Genomic DNA, 15,763 nt, shown 5'->3' on the forward strand with positions numbered 1-15,763 from the left:
CCGGTCATTTTCACTCTGCGGGCCGTACATTGCCCACCCCTAATCTAAAGTTTTTGTCCTAGATTTTAAAAATTTATAGATATTTATTTACTTTACTATAGTAAACATTTAAGAGGTAATTATGCTTAGAAAAAAAACTTCCCCTTAAAGAAAAATTTTGCAGAAGCTCTCCAATGTATCATATAAAATGCAAAACTAACAACTTGATTACCAGATAATACTCAATGGAGTTCATCAAGAAAAATCATGAAGTAGAAGAATGTATGTTACAAATTTAAATTAAAAAATATAAAAATAAATGTTTTAATTAACTTACAAAGGAATATAACTATTTTTTTTCAAATTAATGTTCTCTTATCAGTAAATAATAAAATAACTTGACCCAGTATTTTAAAGTTAATGGTGTGTAGCTCATGACCTATAGGTATTTTCCATTCCATTTCTTTGACTGTACTTATGAGAGTTCACGTTTTTGTGTTTTATTTAAAAGTATATACACAACACTCATACAAACTTACTTTTGTGGTTATTCTAAATAAGAGGTTTATTATTTGTATACACTTTTGTTTATTTTAGATTCAGTACAATTTCAATTTTATTTTACTGGTTTGAAAGAACTAATAGAAAAACAAATTGATGAAAACTTACTGAAGCTCCAAAACAAATTGGAAATGTACAATACAATAAATACTGGTATGTCATTAGTTTATTCAATTATATTCTACTAGCAACAGGGTTGCCAATTTACCTGCAATCCTGGAAAAACCTAGAATTTGACAGTTTAGGCAAAAAAAAACTGGAAAATTTGGAATTTTGAACAAAAATCACTAAAAAAACCTGGAAAAACATGAAATTTTAACAATTTTCACATGTTCAGTAGTAAAGTTTCAATTTGACTCAAAAAATCTATAATACAAATAAAATTTTTTTATCATCATCAAGTTTTTTTTATTAAAAAACATATTTAAAGTAGCTTTACAGTATCTTTTCAATGTTTTACTATTTAACACAGTTTCTTACCTTTAACTTAACTTTATACTAAAATAGACCCAAAAATTTGTACTTTGAAAAACCTGGAAGAAAATTTAAAAACCTGGAAAAAAATTGCAAAAAACTAGTGGCAACCCTGTAGCAAATAAATTATCACTAGGTTTTTCAAGAATTTCAGAAAAAATCTGTTTCACTTATGACTTTTTTTTCAGTTAATATTTATAAGCCTTATGTAAATATCCATTTGCAGATCTAAATCAAGCTCAGTATTTAATATATAGTTTGAAAAACCATCTTTTTGAAAAACAAAACGAGGAATTTTCAAATTTGTGTAACAAAATTGAAACTTTAGAAGAAACAAATAAATTGCTAATTGAGGAACATAATGAGACATCACATAAAGTTTTATCAAAAGAAAAAGGAACTAATATAAAGTAAGTTAATTTTAAGTTAAAATTTATTAGTTGTTTTGTTGTTTAAAATCATCAAATTTTTATTAGATTTTAAGTTAATTGTAGTAACTTAATAATTATTTTAAAGGTATATATTTGTTTATACTATAATAATTAGTAAAATGTATTTTTAATTACTTATAATATCACTACTAATATCATGTTTTAGGTACAGTAGTAAGATTAGTAAGCCATTTTTGAACACAAGTCAAAACTTTTCAAATGACAGCAGCACTGTTCAATGTGAAAATGGTTTGTTCTTTTAAAATTTTCTAAAGGTTAAAATCTTTGTAGCATTATATTGTAACTTGAAACTGTTGTTTTTAGAGGCAGCAGCAAACAAAGTAAAAAAGGATCATTTGCATCAAACTGAAATAAAGTTAGAACCAAATGACAATATACTACAACAAACTGATCTTACTTCAAATAGTCTAAAATTATTACAAAGTTTAAACAAAAATGGAATGCAAAACACAAGTAAATTTTGATATAAAGTTTTCTTTTTTATGCTACGAATATTTCAAATGAAGTCATCAAATGTTTATTTAGTCTCATGGAAAACATATATATATATATATATATATATATGTATATATTAATTGATTCCTTTTTACTTCTAGAAATACCTAGATGAGTTATTGACCTTGCCAAAGCAAATTATTTTTATCCTTAATTGTAATATACATATCAATGTAAATTAAAAAAAAATAATGCACAACAGAAGTACTTAATGCTGAAGTTGAAAAAATATTTTTCTGATGAGTTAAAAAAGTTGATCAGTGAATTAAGGTATCTTTTAAATTAAACTATTTTACTAGCTGAAATTTTAAACTCTCTCAAAAAGAATGATGAAAAGCAAAGTCATGTTGAAATAAAACCAGATGAAATTGGTCAAAATTTCTCAGAACAAACTGACAGTACCTCCAACAGTTTTGAACTATCACGACATTGTAACGGAAATGGAGAGCAAAAAACAAGTAAATTTTTATTTATAATTAAATATTCTGGGCCACTTTCAAAATCCACCTGATCAAAATACACCCGGTAAATTTTGAGAACCGCTTACCAATCGAGGGTAAGGGTTAGGGGAAACAGTGATAGTGAAAAATAAAAATATACATTAAATAAACTAATAAATAAAGAGACTTAAACAAAATTGGATTGATTTTGAACAAGGGTGGATTTTGAACGCAGGTGGATTTTGATAGTATACTAAATATTCTTTGTTTTAACTGCTATAAATGGTGAAGAAAATAAGTTAAAGCATTTATTATGGTTAAAACAAAAATTTCAATAATTTTATTTATTCTACAAATACCCAAAACAGTTGATATCCTAGTCAAAATGAGTTAAATTTTCATCTGATGATAACAAGTTTAATACTTGTATTATTGCAAATTTTCAAACATAATATTGTACACAAGAAAAGTAGCAACTACTTACAATGATACTATATATTTTTTAGTGTTACAAATTGAACAAATATATAGTTATATAAACAGTTCACAAAGATTTATTTAAGTTTGTTTTTACTAAACAGCAAGAAGTATAAGTATAAAGTATAAGTTCACAGAAACATTTATAAAATCAAACTTTTGAGTGTAGCTTGACAAGATCTGTAAATTAAAGTTTTCAACTTTTTTTTTTGTAAAACATAGGTTTAGTACTTTGCATTAAAAAAAAAAAACACATTATATTTTACATGAAATTAGAAAAAAATGATTAATATAAGTCAGATTTTAAATAAGAGTTTTAAAAAGAAAAATTAAGCTGACAATTTTTATGACTACAATGTATAAGTAGAATAAAGTTAATAGAATAGTTTTGACTAGGTAATGTTAAAAGAATTTAATTTACTAAAAGAAAAGCTTGTTTAAAGTCTTTAAAAAACTGTCAATGATTTTTGTTGCTCAGGAGTATTTTTCAAAATCAGGCCATATTGAATCTTACTAAAAATCTCAGTATGGTTTTTGTTATTATTTATATTTTTTGTATCTATATTGTTTTGAATTTTATTTTTTTTTAATTTTTAAGTTTGTGTAATTCTTCTTCCTTATATTCTTCATTACAAAACGTAATTTGTAGCTAATATTTGAATTTATAACTGATACTTTTTCAGTAGCCTTTAACTTGTTTATAACAATTTACTCTTGAAATCCAGCTAATTCAGGCTGCTTTTTGTTTCATTTTGTTACTTTGCTGAAGTTGACAGATATATTTGCCATACAAAAATTTTGTGAAGTTTTTTTTAAAAGGGGAAGTTAATTATTTTTGCATTTAATTAACTCTTCTAATGTTTGCAAAACAAAAAAAAAACTCACACATGTTTTCTCACCCATCTGGCCAGTACAGATGACATCAATTTTGAAAAAGTTAAAATTATAATACACATAAATTTACTTTCAGCTAATTGACAGGTCAGTACCAATATACTCAGCAGGATCTTGAATTTAATCAATTTTACAGACTCTGCAAGTTTTAACTTCAGCAAAAAAGTTCAAAGTTCTATTGAAGAAGATGTAATGGAGATTAAAAGAGAGACTAATGACTTGAATTTCCACCGTGAGGTTTCTGATATGCTTGGAAATAGCACAATTGAATCTTTTACTGAAAGCAAGTATAGTACTATTTTTGATAATATATTATTTTACTAATTGTTACATTTATGCAAGTTATCATTGTGAATTTCTGAATTCAAAAAGTAGAGTGATTAAATTGGTAAAGATGTTGAAAATTGGCATTTTTGAATACACTAGTGAATCAAAAGTTTTAAATTGATTAGGATATTTTTTTTCACTTTAACGATTTAATTTCACATGTTACTCAAAAATAAAAATGTCTTCTGAACCTAGATATAAATGATCAAAATACAATTTTCCTTATATAAAGTAATTATGGTAAAAATTAACTTTCAGGTACCAGTTCAAACAGAAACACATAAGTTTTTACATTTTATTAAACTCCATTGACTGGTTTCAACATGACATTAGTCACTGTCAAAGTACAAACTGAATTAAGTCATTTAAATATTGTTAGAAAATAATACAATAACAAATAAACATTACACTAACAACACTTAATTGCTTAGATGGAAAAGAGCTGTATCAGAACAAATGATAAGTTTGACAAGTGTATAAATGTAAAAATAACAGTTAATACCTGTAAATTATTAAAATAATGTAGTGAAACCTGACAATATGATATATTTACTAAGCATGTTAACTTAAAAGTATGATGCTATTTTAAGTAAACAACTTATAAAACCATGAACAATACATACATTAAGAATTTTTGACTAGTTGCTAGCTTTATTTTGTTACTAATGATCTATATAAGTGTACTACTTCATGTTAAGGGCATAGGAGGTCATTTTTTTAAAAATAACATTGGCTTTTATAAGAAAGCTTTAAGTACAAACTACAAGCAAGTTTTTGTAAAAACTGAATTTTTTTTTTTAATTTCTGAGATTTTTGTAAAAAGTTTCCTGGAGTGCAAATTGTTTGCTGTAAATTCTTTCAAATTAAAAAAATCACTAAAAATCTACCTTCTTCATTTTTTAAGCTAGAGACCTCAAATTTTCATGAAATATTCATTTTATAGTTTAAAAGACTTCCAATATTGCGATTGTAAAATATCAAAAAAAAAAAAAATTCAGATAAAAAAAAAAAAAAAAAAAGCTAGGTGTTTTTTTTAATTATTATTATTATTTTTTAATTAAAAAAAATCCTGCGTTCAATCTTTTCGAAACTTAATTATAGACTTTCTGTTAAATTTTAAGAGGATTGGTTAATAAATTAAGGAGTAAATATTTTTGTAATGAAATACCCTTTTTTTTTGCCTTTTTGGTTTGCGCCTTTAATTAGGAACCTGTTGAGGTCACCAACTTTGAGCACTCATATCTCAAAATTAGTTTTAATTTTTTTCAAGCAATTAAAAATATCTGATAGCTCAGGTAAAACTCTATAAAATAAGATCAACTTATAAAAATCAAGTTGGACCCCTCTATGCACTTAAGATTTATTTAGTACTAGTAGAGTCGTTTTGCTGTTTGTATAATCTTATTTATTATATTAAACTTGTATTTGAACTTTGATATTGACAAACACTGTGTTGAAACCAGTCTATTAAGTTAAACAAAATTCAAAAGTTTATTTATTACTGTATAAACTACTGGTTTTATATATATCTTGTGAAAAAAAAACAGTATATATACAGGTTTGGCAAAAAACCTGGAATTTGAGAGAAAAAAAACTGGAACTTTGAGGAAAAATCACTAAAAAATCTTAGTTTTAAACAGAAAATCACTAGAAACCTGGAATTTTAATCGATATTAAATGTTAAGTAGTGAAATTTGATTTGACACAAAAAATCTATTGTATAGATTAAAAAAAATTGTCATCATCAAAACTTTTTTAAACAAAAAACACATTTAAAGAAGTTTTAAGATATCTTTTCAATGTTGTTATACTTTTTAACTCAGTTTTTTACCTTAAGCTAAATTTTAAACTAAAATAGACCCAAAAACATGTAATTTTATAAACCTGGAAAAAATTTTCAAAACATGAAAAAAATTTGCCAAAAATATTTGTAAACCCTGTATATTAAACCAGTTATTTACTTGAAAGTATTATTCCTTGAAAATAACACTAACAAACTTTTATACTAAATATAATATATGTGAATTCTACTTACAGTTCTTTTTTATAAATCTTAAGTAGTTTAGGAGTTCTTGAATTAAACAAAAATTACCAAAAATTTTGATCTTTTTTTAACCCTTGACTTTTTGACTTAAATAAGTTGATTTTTTATATCTGATTTTTTTTTTGTATTTTGATATTTTTGATTTTTAAAACCATGTACAGCTAAGTTCTGCTTGAAAATATGAGAATTATTTTTTAATTACAAACTTATAAGCCAAAAGTTTTGTGCTCAAAATTAAAATAAGTATGATAATTATACTTTTGGTTAATATGTTTTTTAACCAAAAGTTTGTTTCAGTGAGCAATGATAATTTTATTTTTCAATATATAAATCTAATTACAATTTACATACTAAAATTTACAGACAGCTGTGATGAATTTTCCCAGAGTGGACATTCAACTTCTAATAGCTTGAAAAGAAAAGTTCCAATCTCAAATTCGGACTTACAGATTCCAGTTAAGTGTTTAAAGTATGAACCAGACGAAAAGCCAAAATGTGTTCAATCTAAGCTTGAGTTTTTGGACCCAACATTCAGACAGGTTGAAATACCAAACACTCTGATTGAAAAACTCAACAGGCTTGAAGAGATGAAAAACAAATCAAATAATTCACATTCTATCACCAACAAAGTCCAATCAGAAGCAACTTTTTTTTTCCTGGATCAGTTAGTGCCGAACAAAGTCCTCTGGGAGCAGTTGGACTTGAGCGAGGCGACGGCTTCCGAGCTGAGAGGCGACGTTCGCATTGACAGCTGCATTGAGAGCCAGACGTATGGAGTTTCTAAGGTGATCAATTTTGACGGTGACGTTGACAGGTTCAAGTACATACTGGCGTGCGACCACGTGCGGTCCAGGATGGTGAACGTGGAGGAGGACTGCCAGTTTGTTGCTGACCACCTGCTCAACTTTGCCGAGCATTTCGGAGGCAAGTGGGTTGGTGTGGAGAGCAGGCAGATCGTTGTGTGTAGAGGTTTGTGTTTTTAGTTTTTTTATAGAGTCATAATTATCAGTAATTTTTGGAATAAAAAAAAAAACAATAAAATAATATTCAAAATAAAAACAAAATACAATAAAAATATTTGTTTCATAATAAGTAAATCGATAAGAATAAAATTATGTGTATACGTATTTGTATTGTAACATTATTTTTATAAAGAAAATTAGAACTTGTAAACTTTCAAAAAAAAACTTTAAAGTAAAATAGCCAGTATTTATTTCGGCCATCATCAACAAAGTTGAGATGTTTTATGCCATCGAATATAAACAGTGAACTTCACCGCAACGTAATGATTGTGCGGTGAAGTTCATTGTTTATAAAGTAAAACAGGAAAAGTTATTTATTATTTATAAAGGTTTTAAGTACCATCATAGTTTTGTGCACAGATTCCTTTGAGAAACATTGGTCTAAACCAGGGTTTTCCAAAGTAAGCCTATTGCCCCCTTTGGGCCATTTTAGAAATTTAGGAGGCTATAAGCTGCAAAGGTGGAAGGAGCGAGAGTAGTTAGAGAGCCATTTGGGGGGGGGCATAATTTGAAACTTGCATTAAATATTTTAGAGTTTATGATGAAGAGCAAAAAAGGTCTTAGGAGTATTTAAAAATAGATTTTTTGGGACATCTTGTCTGATGAGGCCATAACTTTTTTATTTTCTTTGAAGGGGGCCATATGAACAAAAGTTTGGAAAACCCTGGTCCAAACAAAAGTGATGTGTATTCATAAACTTGGGTACAAAAGTTTTATTTACTATAATCAAAATTTTATTTCTTAGTATTTCAAAGTTGTTTTAAATTTAACAGGTGTAGTCTGCCACTATGAGCTCAAATCTAACTGTTTGTATCCAAGTTGCACCAAGGAGACTTACAGAATAAATGACAGGTTAGAAGCTTTTCATTTAAAGCTTGGTTTAACCGAAAACTGGTGTAAATAATTTAGTGCAAGTTTAATGATTTTGATACCTCAAACAAAACATAAATTTTCAAAAAGTGCAAATTTTCAGTTCATTACTTTGTAAAATATACAATAGTTAGAGCTAAAATTGTGCTTTTCTGTAACTAATGTTACAAATATTTTTTATCAAAAAGTGTTTAACTCTTACTTGAATTAACTTTTAACATTTTATAACCAATTATTTACTTCAGTTTTCTTTGTGATAAATCTAATAATTTATGTGCATACAAACAACTTATTACCTACAAGTTTGTAGGCCTTTTGTATAAATAATGCTTGGTGTGAATTTTCAGAACATTTCTTCCATTCTTTATGTAATTGCAATTGTAACAATTTAGAATAAACACTATATTATTTCAGGGTCATGTACGTTTACAGGAACGTGCCTGACAGCGGCCACCAGATGTCGCTGGCGGCGGCAACGTTCGTGCACGAGACCATGGAGGGGATGCGGCTGGCTTGCGAGATGCTGCTCAACTTCGGCATGGGCGAGTTCAGGCCCAGGTGCCAGTGGGTGTTCGTGAGCGCGGGCAACACGGGTTCGGACAACACGTCGTGCGATTGGAAGAACATAAAGTTGGTTTTTGAAGTTTTAGTAAGAGTAAGCTTTTATTCAGAGTTCCTGCTTCCCTGTGAACTACGTTTTTTTGCTTGGTGATTGAAATTTAATAGTCAAAACAGGGACAACGTGTAGTGTAAAAGCACGTTATATTAACTTTTTTTTAAATCAAAACTTTGCAATTTTAGAACAAAGCTGTGATTATATTGTGCCACCTAGCGGTTTTTACTTTTTTATATTTAATACAGTTTATTTAAACTTGATTTATTTTACTAAAATTAGAGCTCAAAAACCCTCGAACTTTCGTATTTTTTTTTATTAAGACTGTGCTTTTAAACGTTTTATGACATATTTTACCTTATGCACCTTAAAAATATGTTTGTAACATTTAAAAAACATTGTTTTTAAATAGTCTCCCTATAAACTTGCTATATTTTATGAATTTTCTGTTATTTTTTTTTTTGTGAAATTTTAGTCGGAACCCTGTTGATAGTATTAAACACACATTGTTGAAGAATTTTAGTTTCTTGTAATGTGTTTTTTTACCAGTGGCGATGTGTTGTTATTTTGGTAAGGGTCGCACAGAGTTCAAAATAAAAACTGAATGTCCCAAGTTTGAAACTTTTGTTTGAGATGGTTTGGAGATTTTTAAGTAATAATATTACATTAAGGATATATTGGGATTCCTACCTATTTTTATTAAAAAATTTTACACCAGGGTTTTCAAAAATCCTCGAACTCCGGAAAAACCTGGAATTTAACAATTTAGGCTAAAAAATATGGAAAACCCTATTCCAGAAATTTTTAAAAAACCTGGAATTTTAAATAAAAATTACTAAAAAACCTGGGAAAGCCTGGAGTTTTAAACAACTTTTACATTTTAGATAGTAAAGCTTCGAATTGATACAAATAATTTTCGTATGAATAAAAAATTTTTGTCATCATCAAAAATTTTTTTATTAAAACATATTTAAAGAAACTTTACTTAGTCTTTTTAATGTCGTTATAGTTTGTTACCTTAAACTTAATTTTAAGTTTAAAATAAACCCTAAAAAATAGTTGTTGAAACCTGGAAGAAATTTTAAAAACCTGTAGAAAATTTGCCAAAAACATTTATCATTGTCTTTTAAATGAAAGCTTAAAGTGCGAACTATAAGCAAGTTTTTTAGGATATAAAAAACTTAATTATTTCTTGTGATTTAGTCATCTTTATAAAGTGTCTTGTCAACTTTTTGGAAGTTTAAATTTTGTTTAAAACATATCCTCTTTCGTGCTTTTCGAAATTGAGACTTCATATGTTCAGCTTTTGCTTTTTTATATCTAAAGTGCTAAAAGGGCAATTTAAAGTTATATTGAATGTCATATAGTTCAAATTCAACTAGGAAACATCACCTTTTTATTACTAGGTTAGAGCATATGCGATAGAAAAGTCAAATAAAATATTTTATAAAAGTCTGATTAGTGGCATATAAAACGTTTTTTAGGTTTTTAGAATGTCAGCATTTTAAAATCTTTTTTGAAAAAGTAGCAGTTTAAAAATAAATCAAAAGTTCTAACTAAAGCTTAAATTTTTAACACATTTTTTAATACTTTTTGATAAAATTAAAAATATAATTAATAAAAACTGTGAAAATACTTATAATAAGTGTTTCAAGTATTTTTGCGTAGATTTTACATGCCTTTTTTTGACAAAAACTAAATATGCTAAATATGAAAAATATTGAATAAGATTTGGATTAAAAAACAGAAAAATTTAACTGTACTTGAGTTTAATATTGTTGAAATACACTTCACTATTAAACCAAACATAAAAAGATGCCGTCTGAAAAAACTATGTAAAATTTTTGATTTAATTTTCACATTTGGATAAAAAAGTTAACCCTCTATTAAAATTAAGTTAAAAAGCTTGACCTATCTTTTCAGTTCAATGTGGGGAACTTTGGGTGTTTTCGTCATAAACCAAGGCCGGAAGGTGTACCACACATGATAAAAATGTTAAAAAAAGAATGTTTTTAATATTTTTGACCATTTTTAAAAATCGGTAGTTCAAAAAATTGAGTATACTGCTAATTTTAACACAATTTTGATAAGTTTTTTTTCGAAAAGAAAATTAAAAAATGAATGGTTTCTCTGTTGTACATATTGTTGATTTTAATTAAGAAGTTACTATATAATAAACTTAAACTTTGTAAAAAATCTTCATTTCTAGTTTAATTTATGCATTTGAAATAAAACAATAACATATAAGTTTGTTAGATTAATTGTATTTAATCAAACTTCTTTGCCACATACTTTTATTTGGTCACAATTTCTTAAATGTCTTTTTTTGTACTTGAACTTAATTTATGTGTTTAGAATGAAGTTAGAATAAGTGTAAGAATTAGATAAAGTTTTTAAAATTAAACAAAAATAAATTGAAAAAAAAACTAATCGAAGGGGGCATTATGAAAATAAAATTGAAACCCTGCACTAGATATTTAGGGAGTTTTTTATTAAAAGTGTTCAGATCCGTATCTGGCTGGATATCAATTTTTTGCAAACGGTAGAACACTGATTAAAGTGCATAAAACAGTGAACACAGTACATTTAAAAAAAAATCTTATTGGAGGAGAACCATTGCTTATTTTATTTCTTTAAAGGGGGTGTTAATGAAAAAGTTTGAGAAACCCTGTTTTAGATATAAATTGTAGATAAGTAATCTAAAGAGTTTATTGGTGCTTTAAAAACCTAGGCGTAGTTTTTTACAAATAAAACATTTAAAGTTTAATTTATTTCTTTATTGTATTGTAAGTAAAAAACCCAAGTATTTTTTTTTTGCTTTTACAGGACCATATTTTCAAATGTTTTATCATTTTTAAGTTTTTGCTTTGTCTAAATTTTTATGTTAACTTTTTGTACTTTTCAAGCGAAAAAGGTCGGAAAATCAGGGACGTGCAAATATTCGAAGAATTCAACGAGTTCGTGTCCAGGTACGGCTTCGACGAAAAGCGCGGGAACACGGTGGCGCGCTTGAGGAGAGAAGCGGTCAAGCGTAGCGGTTGCGCGCCAAATTTCAACAAAGTGACTTTCCACGTCATGAACCACAGCTTGACGGTGTTCACCGGGACCAAGCCCACGGTGCCCTGCTCGTGCGTGATTGGTCAGCTGATCAAAGATTACAGAAAGTCGCTGGTCGCTTCGGGGGAACCTTCCACGGTGCTCTACTCCAGGCATCCGGACCTGTTCAGCTCGAGCGAGTCGATTCGTACGATGAGGAGGCAAATGAGGAAGGACGCCAAGAAGAAAGGCGACGGGTTGTGACGTAACAAAGAAGAAGAGCTGGAGCGAATTTTTTCGAATACTGCTAGGAGATTTTTTAGTTAGCAGAAAGCTAACCAAAAAGCTGTTGTTTTGTAAAAATGTACATTGAATAGGTTTAAAAAAAAAAATTTCAAAAAGTAATTGATTGAGTTTCTTTGAGGCCTTATGTTTCGTTAAATTGATACTAATTGTTACTGAGTTGATTAAAAAGTAATTACCAATTAAGCTATATTTATTAAATTCTAATAGTCATTGGATTATTAAAAAGTAAGTAAAACGCCGGCAGAAAGATGTTTCAACTCAAAGTATACTTATTAAACAAGTTTAAAACAAGTTGAATTTTAATCTTTTATTCAAAACGTGTTTCTATTTAAATTGAAAAAAACAAACAACTAACATAAGTCTCTAACAAAGTGCATGATAATATGTTTATAAACATATAAAAAATTAAAGATATTAAATTAATGAATATTTTTTGTTATAACCTAAATTGATTTTACTTTATTGATTTATTTTTAAAGCTTGAAAAAGTGTGTAAATGCTGTTTTTTTTTTCAAAAACAATTAAAAAACAGTGCTACGGTTTAATAATAAATTTTTAGTAAAAATAGGTAAATTATATATTACATTTTGTTTTTTTCTAAGAAAATTCCTTTTTGTTTTTTTCTGAAAAAAATGTCTTTATTTATTTTAAAGGTAATTTGTATAAATATGTTTTTTTTCTTTTCTTTGTTTAGGTTAATATGTAATTAAAAGCAGTAGATGATTGTAATATTTCTTTTATATTATGCAACTTATAAGACTTATTGTTCAAAATTATAATTTAAGTGTATAAAAAAACCGTCTAAAGGTTTTAAAGTTTGTTTTATTAAAACTTATCAACGAATACAAATAAACAAATGTTAATTATTTATATAAAAGTTTTTGTATTGATTCAACAGATTAATTTTGTTTACACAGATTTAAATTTTTACAAATTTTATTGTTTACATGAGTCATAACTGATGAAGCACTTAAATTTTTGATTAGTTATATTGTTTTTATTTCGGTATGAAAATAGTTTTGCTGACTAAGATGTTGATTAAAATATAGAAAAGCTTTGAATGATGAAACATATTAATGATTTTTTTACATACTTCGTTGCAAGTACAACGTTAGTAATTGTAAAAATTAATAAATTTATGTTTCAACTAGAGAAACGAATTTAAAAAAATATGTAGATGTTTTATAAAAAGTAGTTTCTAGATTAAATGGAAGCCAATACTTTCCAACTTTTTACATGTTAACTTGCGTTCGTTTAAAAAAATTACGTTTTAGACTCAATTTATTTTACTCTAACTTTTCTATTTTTTTGTTTCCTAAATTAATGTATTATATTTTAATTTGTTTCTAATCTAAATTAATTTCAATAATTTTTTTTATACAATACTAGTTTACTTGAATTTTTCAATAATTTTTAAGTTTTTACTTTATAGCTGCAACTAATTCTCGTTTATTAAACTGTAATTTCAACAAATTTTTATTACTATTGCTGTGTGCAGCAAACTTTTAAAACATGGCATTAATATTGGTATGCAGTTAAATCTAGGGTAGACTAAATTAAAATAAGATTTTATCTTAATAGAAATATGTATTTAAACTGAGGTTAAATAGAACTCAATTTCATTAAAATGAAGTTAATGTTAAATTCTAAACGAATCGAATTAAAAATATTAAGCTAAAATTGTAAGTTTTAAAAATTGGTTGAAAATTAATTGGGTTAAAAACTTGAAAACTTAAGATAAAACCATTAAAAAATGAGAAGCTGTAAAATATAGTCAACCATATTAAATAAATCATAAAATAGTATGTATTACTTTTAATCATGCATAAAGTACAAGCATTTTGATTATTGCCACTATTAATTACTTAGTAAAAAGTAGTATACTATTATACTAGGTTAAGAATGTATTCTTAAAAAACTAATATTGTTTATATCCATCTATGATTGAATGAATTAAATAGTTAAAAAACTGCGTAATTACAAAATTTTTTAGCAAGTATATAAAAAAAATCAAACATTACTATAACATCAAATTGTTTCTACTTTTTATTTCTTCCTAAATACTACAAATCATTTATACAATTTTCTTTAACTTTTTGTCAAGAGGCCCCCTTTAAAAAAAATTTATGGTCCTCTCCGACAATATTTCTCAGAATACTGCCAATAAATAAGCCTAAAAATTCGAGCCTTACTTGAAGACTACTTAGTTTGTTAGTAATTCGATTTAAATAGCTGTACTACATTTTAATTTAGAGAAAATTTATAAAAGACTAATGTAAAGCATAAGGTTTTTATTTATATTTGCCAAAAAAGATTTTTAAAGAATTACTTATTTATCAGTTGCCGAACGGATCCGTACTCTAGAAAATTTAAAAAAAGATAAAGAAAAGTAAGTACCAAAACGAAGAGAAAAAAATTCTATTGTTTATAAAACAATTACTAAAACAGTTGAAGTACCTGTAGATAACAAAAATTTTAAGTTAAAAACAATAGTAGTATGAAAAAAAATTAAAAATGTGTTTTTTAGTTGCTGATTTTAAAATGAAAAATTAAGACAAGTCATAAGTACAAACGAAGTATATAAATAAAATAAAAAAGTATTATTGAGATTTTTTTGTTTATATAACTAAGTTTAGAACAAAAAAGTTTCCTAAAACCTTAATTTTCAAGTTTTATCAAACTAATCGTAAGCTGGTCAACCTTTTATTTAACTTAAATTTGTTCAAAAATACAAATATTTGATTTCGTAGAAATTTAATGTAACTAATTCATACAACATCTATCTTTAAACTTATTTTAAGCAGATTTAAATTTTTTATTCAGCTGATTTACTTACTTTGAAATCAGTGTTATAACGTACTTCAAGCAATAGATAGCGCAAAAGCAGCAGGTGCTAAGAAACAAAAACTATTAAAAATACTAGTTTATTGAAATTTAACAAAAAAGTGAGATACTTCAATAGAATGATAAACGAGTTTATCTTGTTCGTCCACCTGACCAAGTCGTTCGGATTGCTGAATTGATCAATCAGGAAACAGGTGTGGCGTGGTTGCCTGTAAACAAAAACAATTTTTCAAGTTTGAAATATATATTATAACAAAGGTTTTTCTTACACCTTGAACAGACTTTTTTGGCGCTTTTTTTATCGTTCAATAATAAATATGTATAATTATGTTCATGATTTTATAAAAATTTAGGTAATATGTAATTTTTGGAATTAAAATTGGTTAGTTTGAAAATTTTCTTAACTTCAATGTTAGTTTAAACTGATTTAATATATACAAAAATTAAATAGAAATAGACAGAAAGTTTTATTGTTTAAATGCTCAGTTTTGTATACATTTTTGTGGCGTTTCAGATGTTTTAAGTTAAACAAAATAACTCTTTTTTTTATAAGTCCTTAAAAAAATTTTGCTCGCTTAGTTTTTATGAAAAGTTCTTGATAAATAAAAAACTACACGATATTTCTGTGATCAAGTTTCATTTGTTAGGAAAAACAAAAGTAAATTATTTTAAGATTAATTAACTTCAACATTACAACAGTAAAACTAGCTGAGGAAAGTTTTTACCGGAAATATTTTTGCCATATATTTACAGCTAGTTTCAATAATGGTGAAGAATTTGGCTTAATAATTAAATGCATAAAGATCGAAAAAAAATTGACCTATACTAGTTAAAAATTTAGAATAAAAATGTAAAAATAATAATAGTAGTGAATTTTATGAAACTAAAACAATAGTACTCTAAACAAATTACTTTAACTTTTCAGAAAA

General features: G+C 26.4%; 1 protein-coding gene across 1 annotated transcript; it reads left to right on the forward strand.

Moving 5' to 3' along the window:
* The first annotated feature begins 210 nt into the window (after positions 1 to 210).
* LOC145828891 (uncharacterized) lies at positions 211 to 12,335 on the forward strand. Its single transcript, XM_082936637.1, has 11 exons — positions 211 to 261; positions 577 to 693; positions 1,241 to 1,424; positions 1,612 to 1,694; positions 1,770 to 1,919; positions 2,261 to 2,419; positions 3,909 to 4,055; positions 6,507 to 7,112; positions 7,939 to 8,017; positions 8,450 to 8,665; positions 11,555 to 12,335. The coding sequence occupies exons 1-11, from the start codon at positions 225 to 227 to the stop codon at positions 11,946 to 11,948; spliced, it is 2,172 nt and encodes a 723-aa protein (XP_082792763.1). The 5' UTR covers positions 211 to 224; the 3' UTR covers positions 11,949 to 12,335.
* Positions 12,336 to 15,763: the final 3,428 nt, after the last annotated feature.

The sequence above is a fragment of the Thalia democratica genome, chromosome 2 (genome assembly GCF_965202585.1).
Source record: "Thalia democratica chromosome 2, ktThaDemo2.hap1.1, whole genome shotgun sequence".
NCBI classification, from domain to species: domain Eukaryota; kingdom Metazoa; phylum Chordata; class Thaliacea; order Salpida; family Salpidae; genus Thalia; species Thalia democratica.

What these genes read in the sequence shown, in the direction of transcription:
- LOC145828891 (XM_082936637.1), top strand. Translation starts at nt 225, where the DNA reads ATGGAGTTCATCAAGAAAAATCATGAAGTAGAAGAAT. An exon ending in AAATGGAATGCAAAACACAA is followed by an intron (nt 1,920 to 2,260) that starts GTAAATTTTGAT and finishes CTATTTTACTAG; the next exon opens with CTGAAATTTTAAACTCTCTC. An exon ending in AAATGGAGAGCAAAAAACAA is followed by an intron (nt 2,420 to 3,908) that starts GTAAATTTTTAT and finishes TCAATTTTACAG; the next exon opens with ACTCTGCAAGTTTTAACTTC.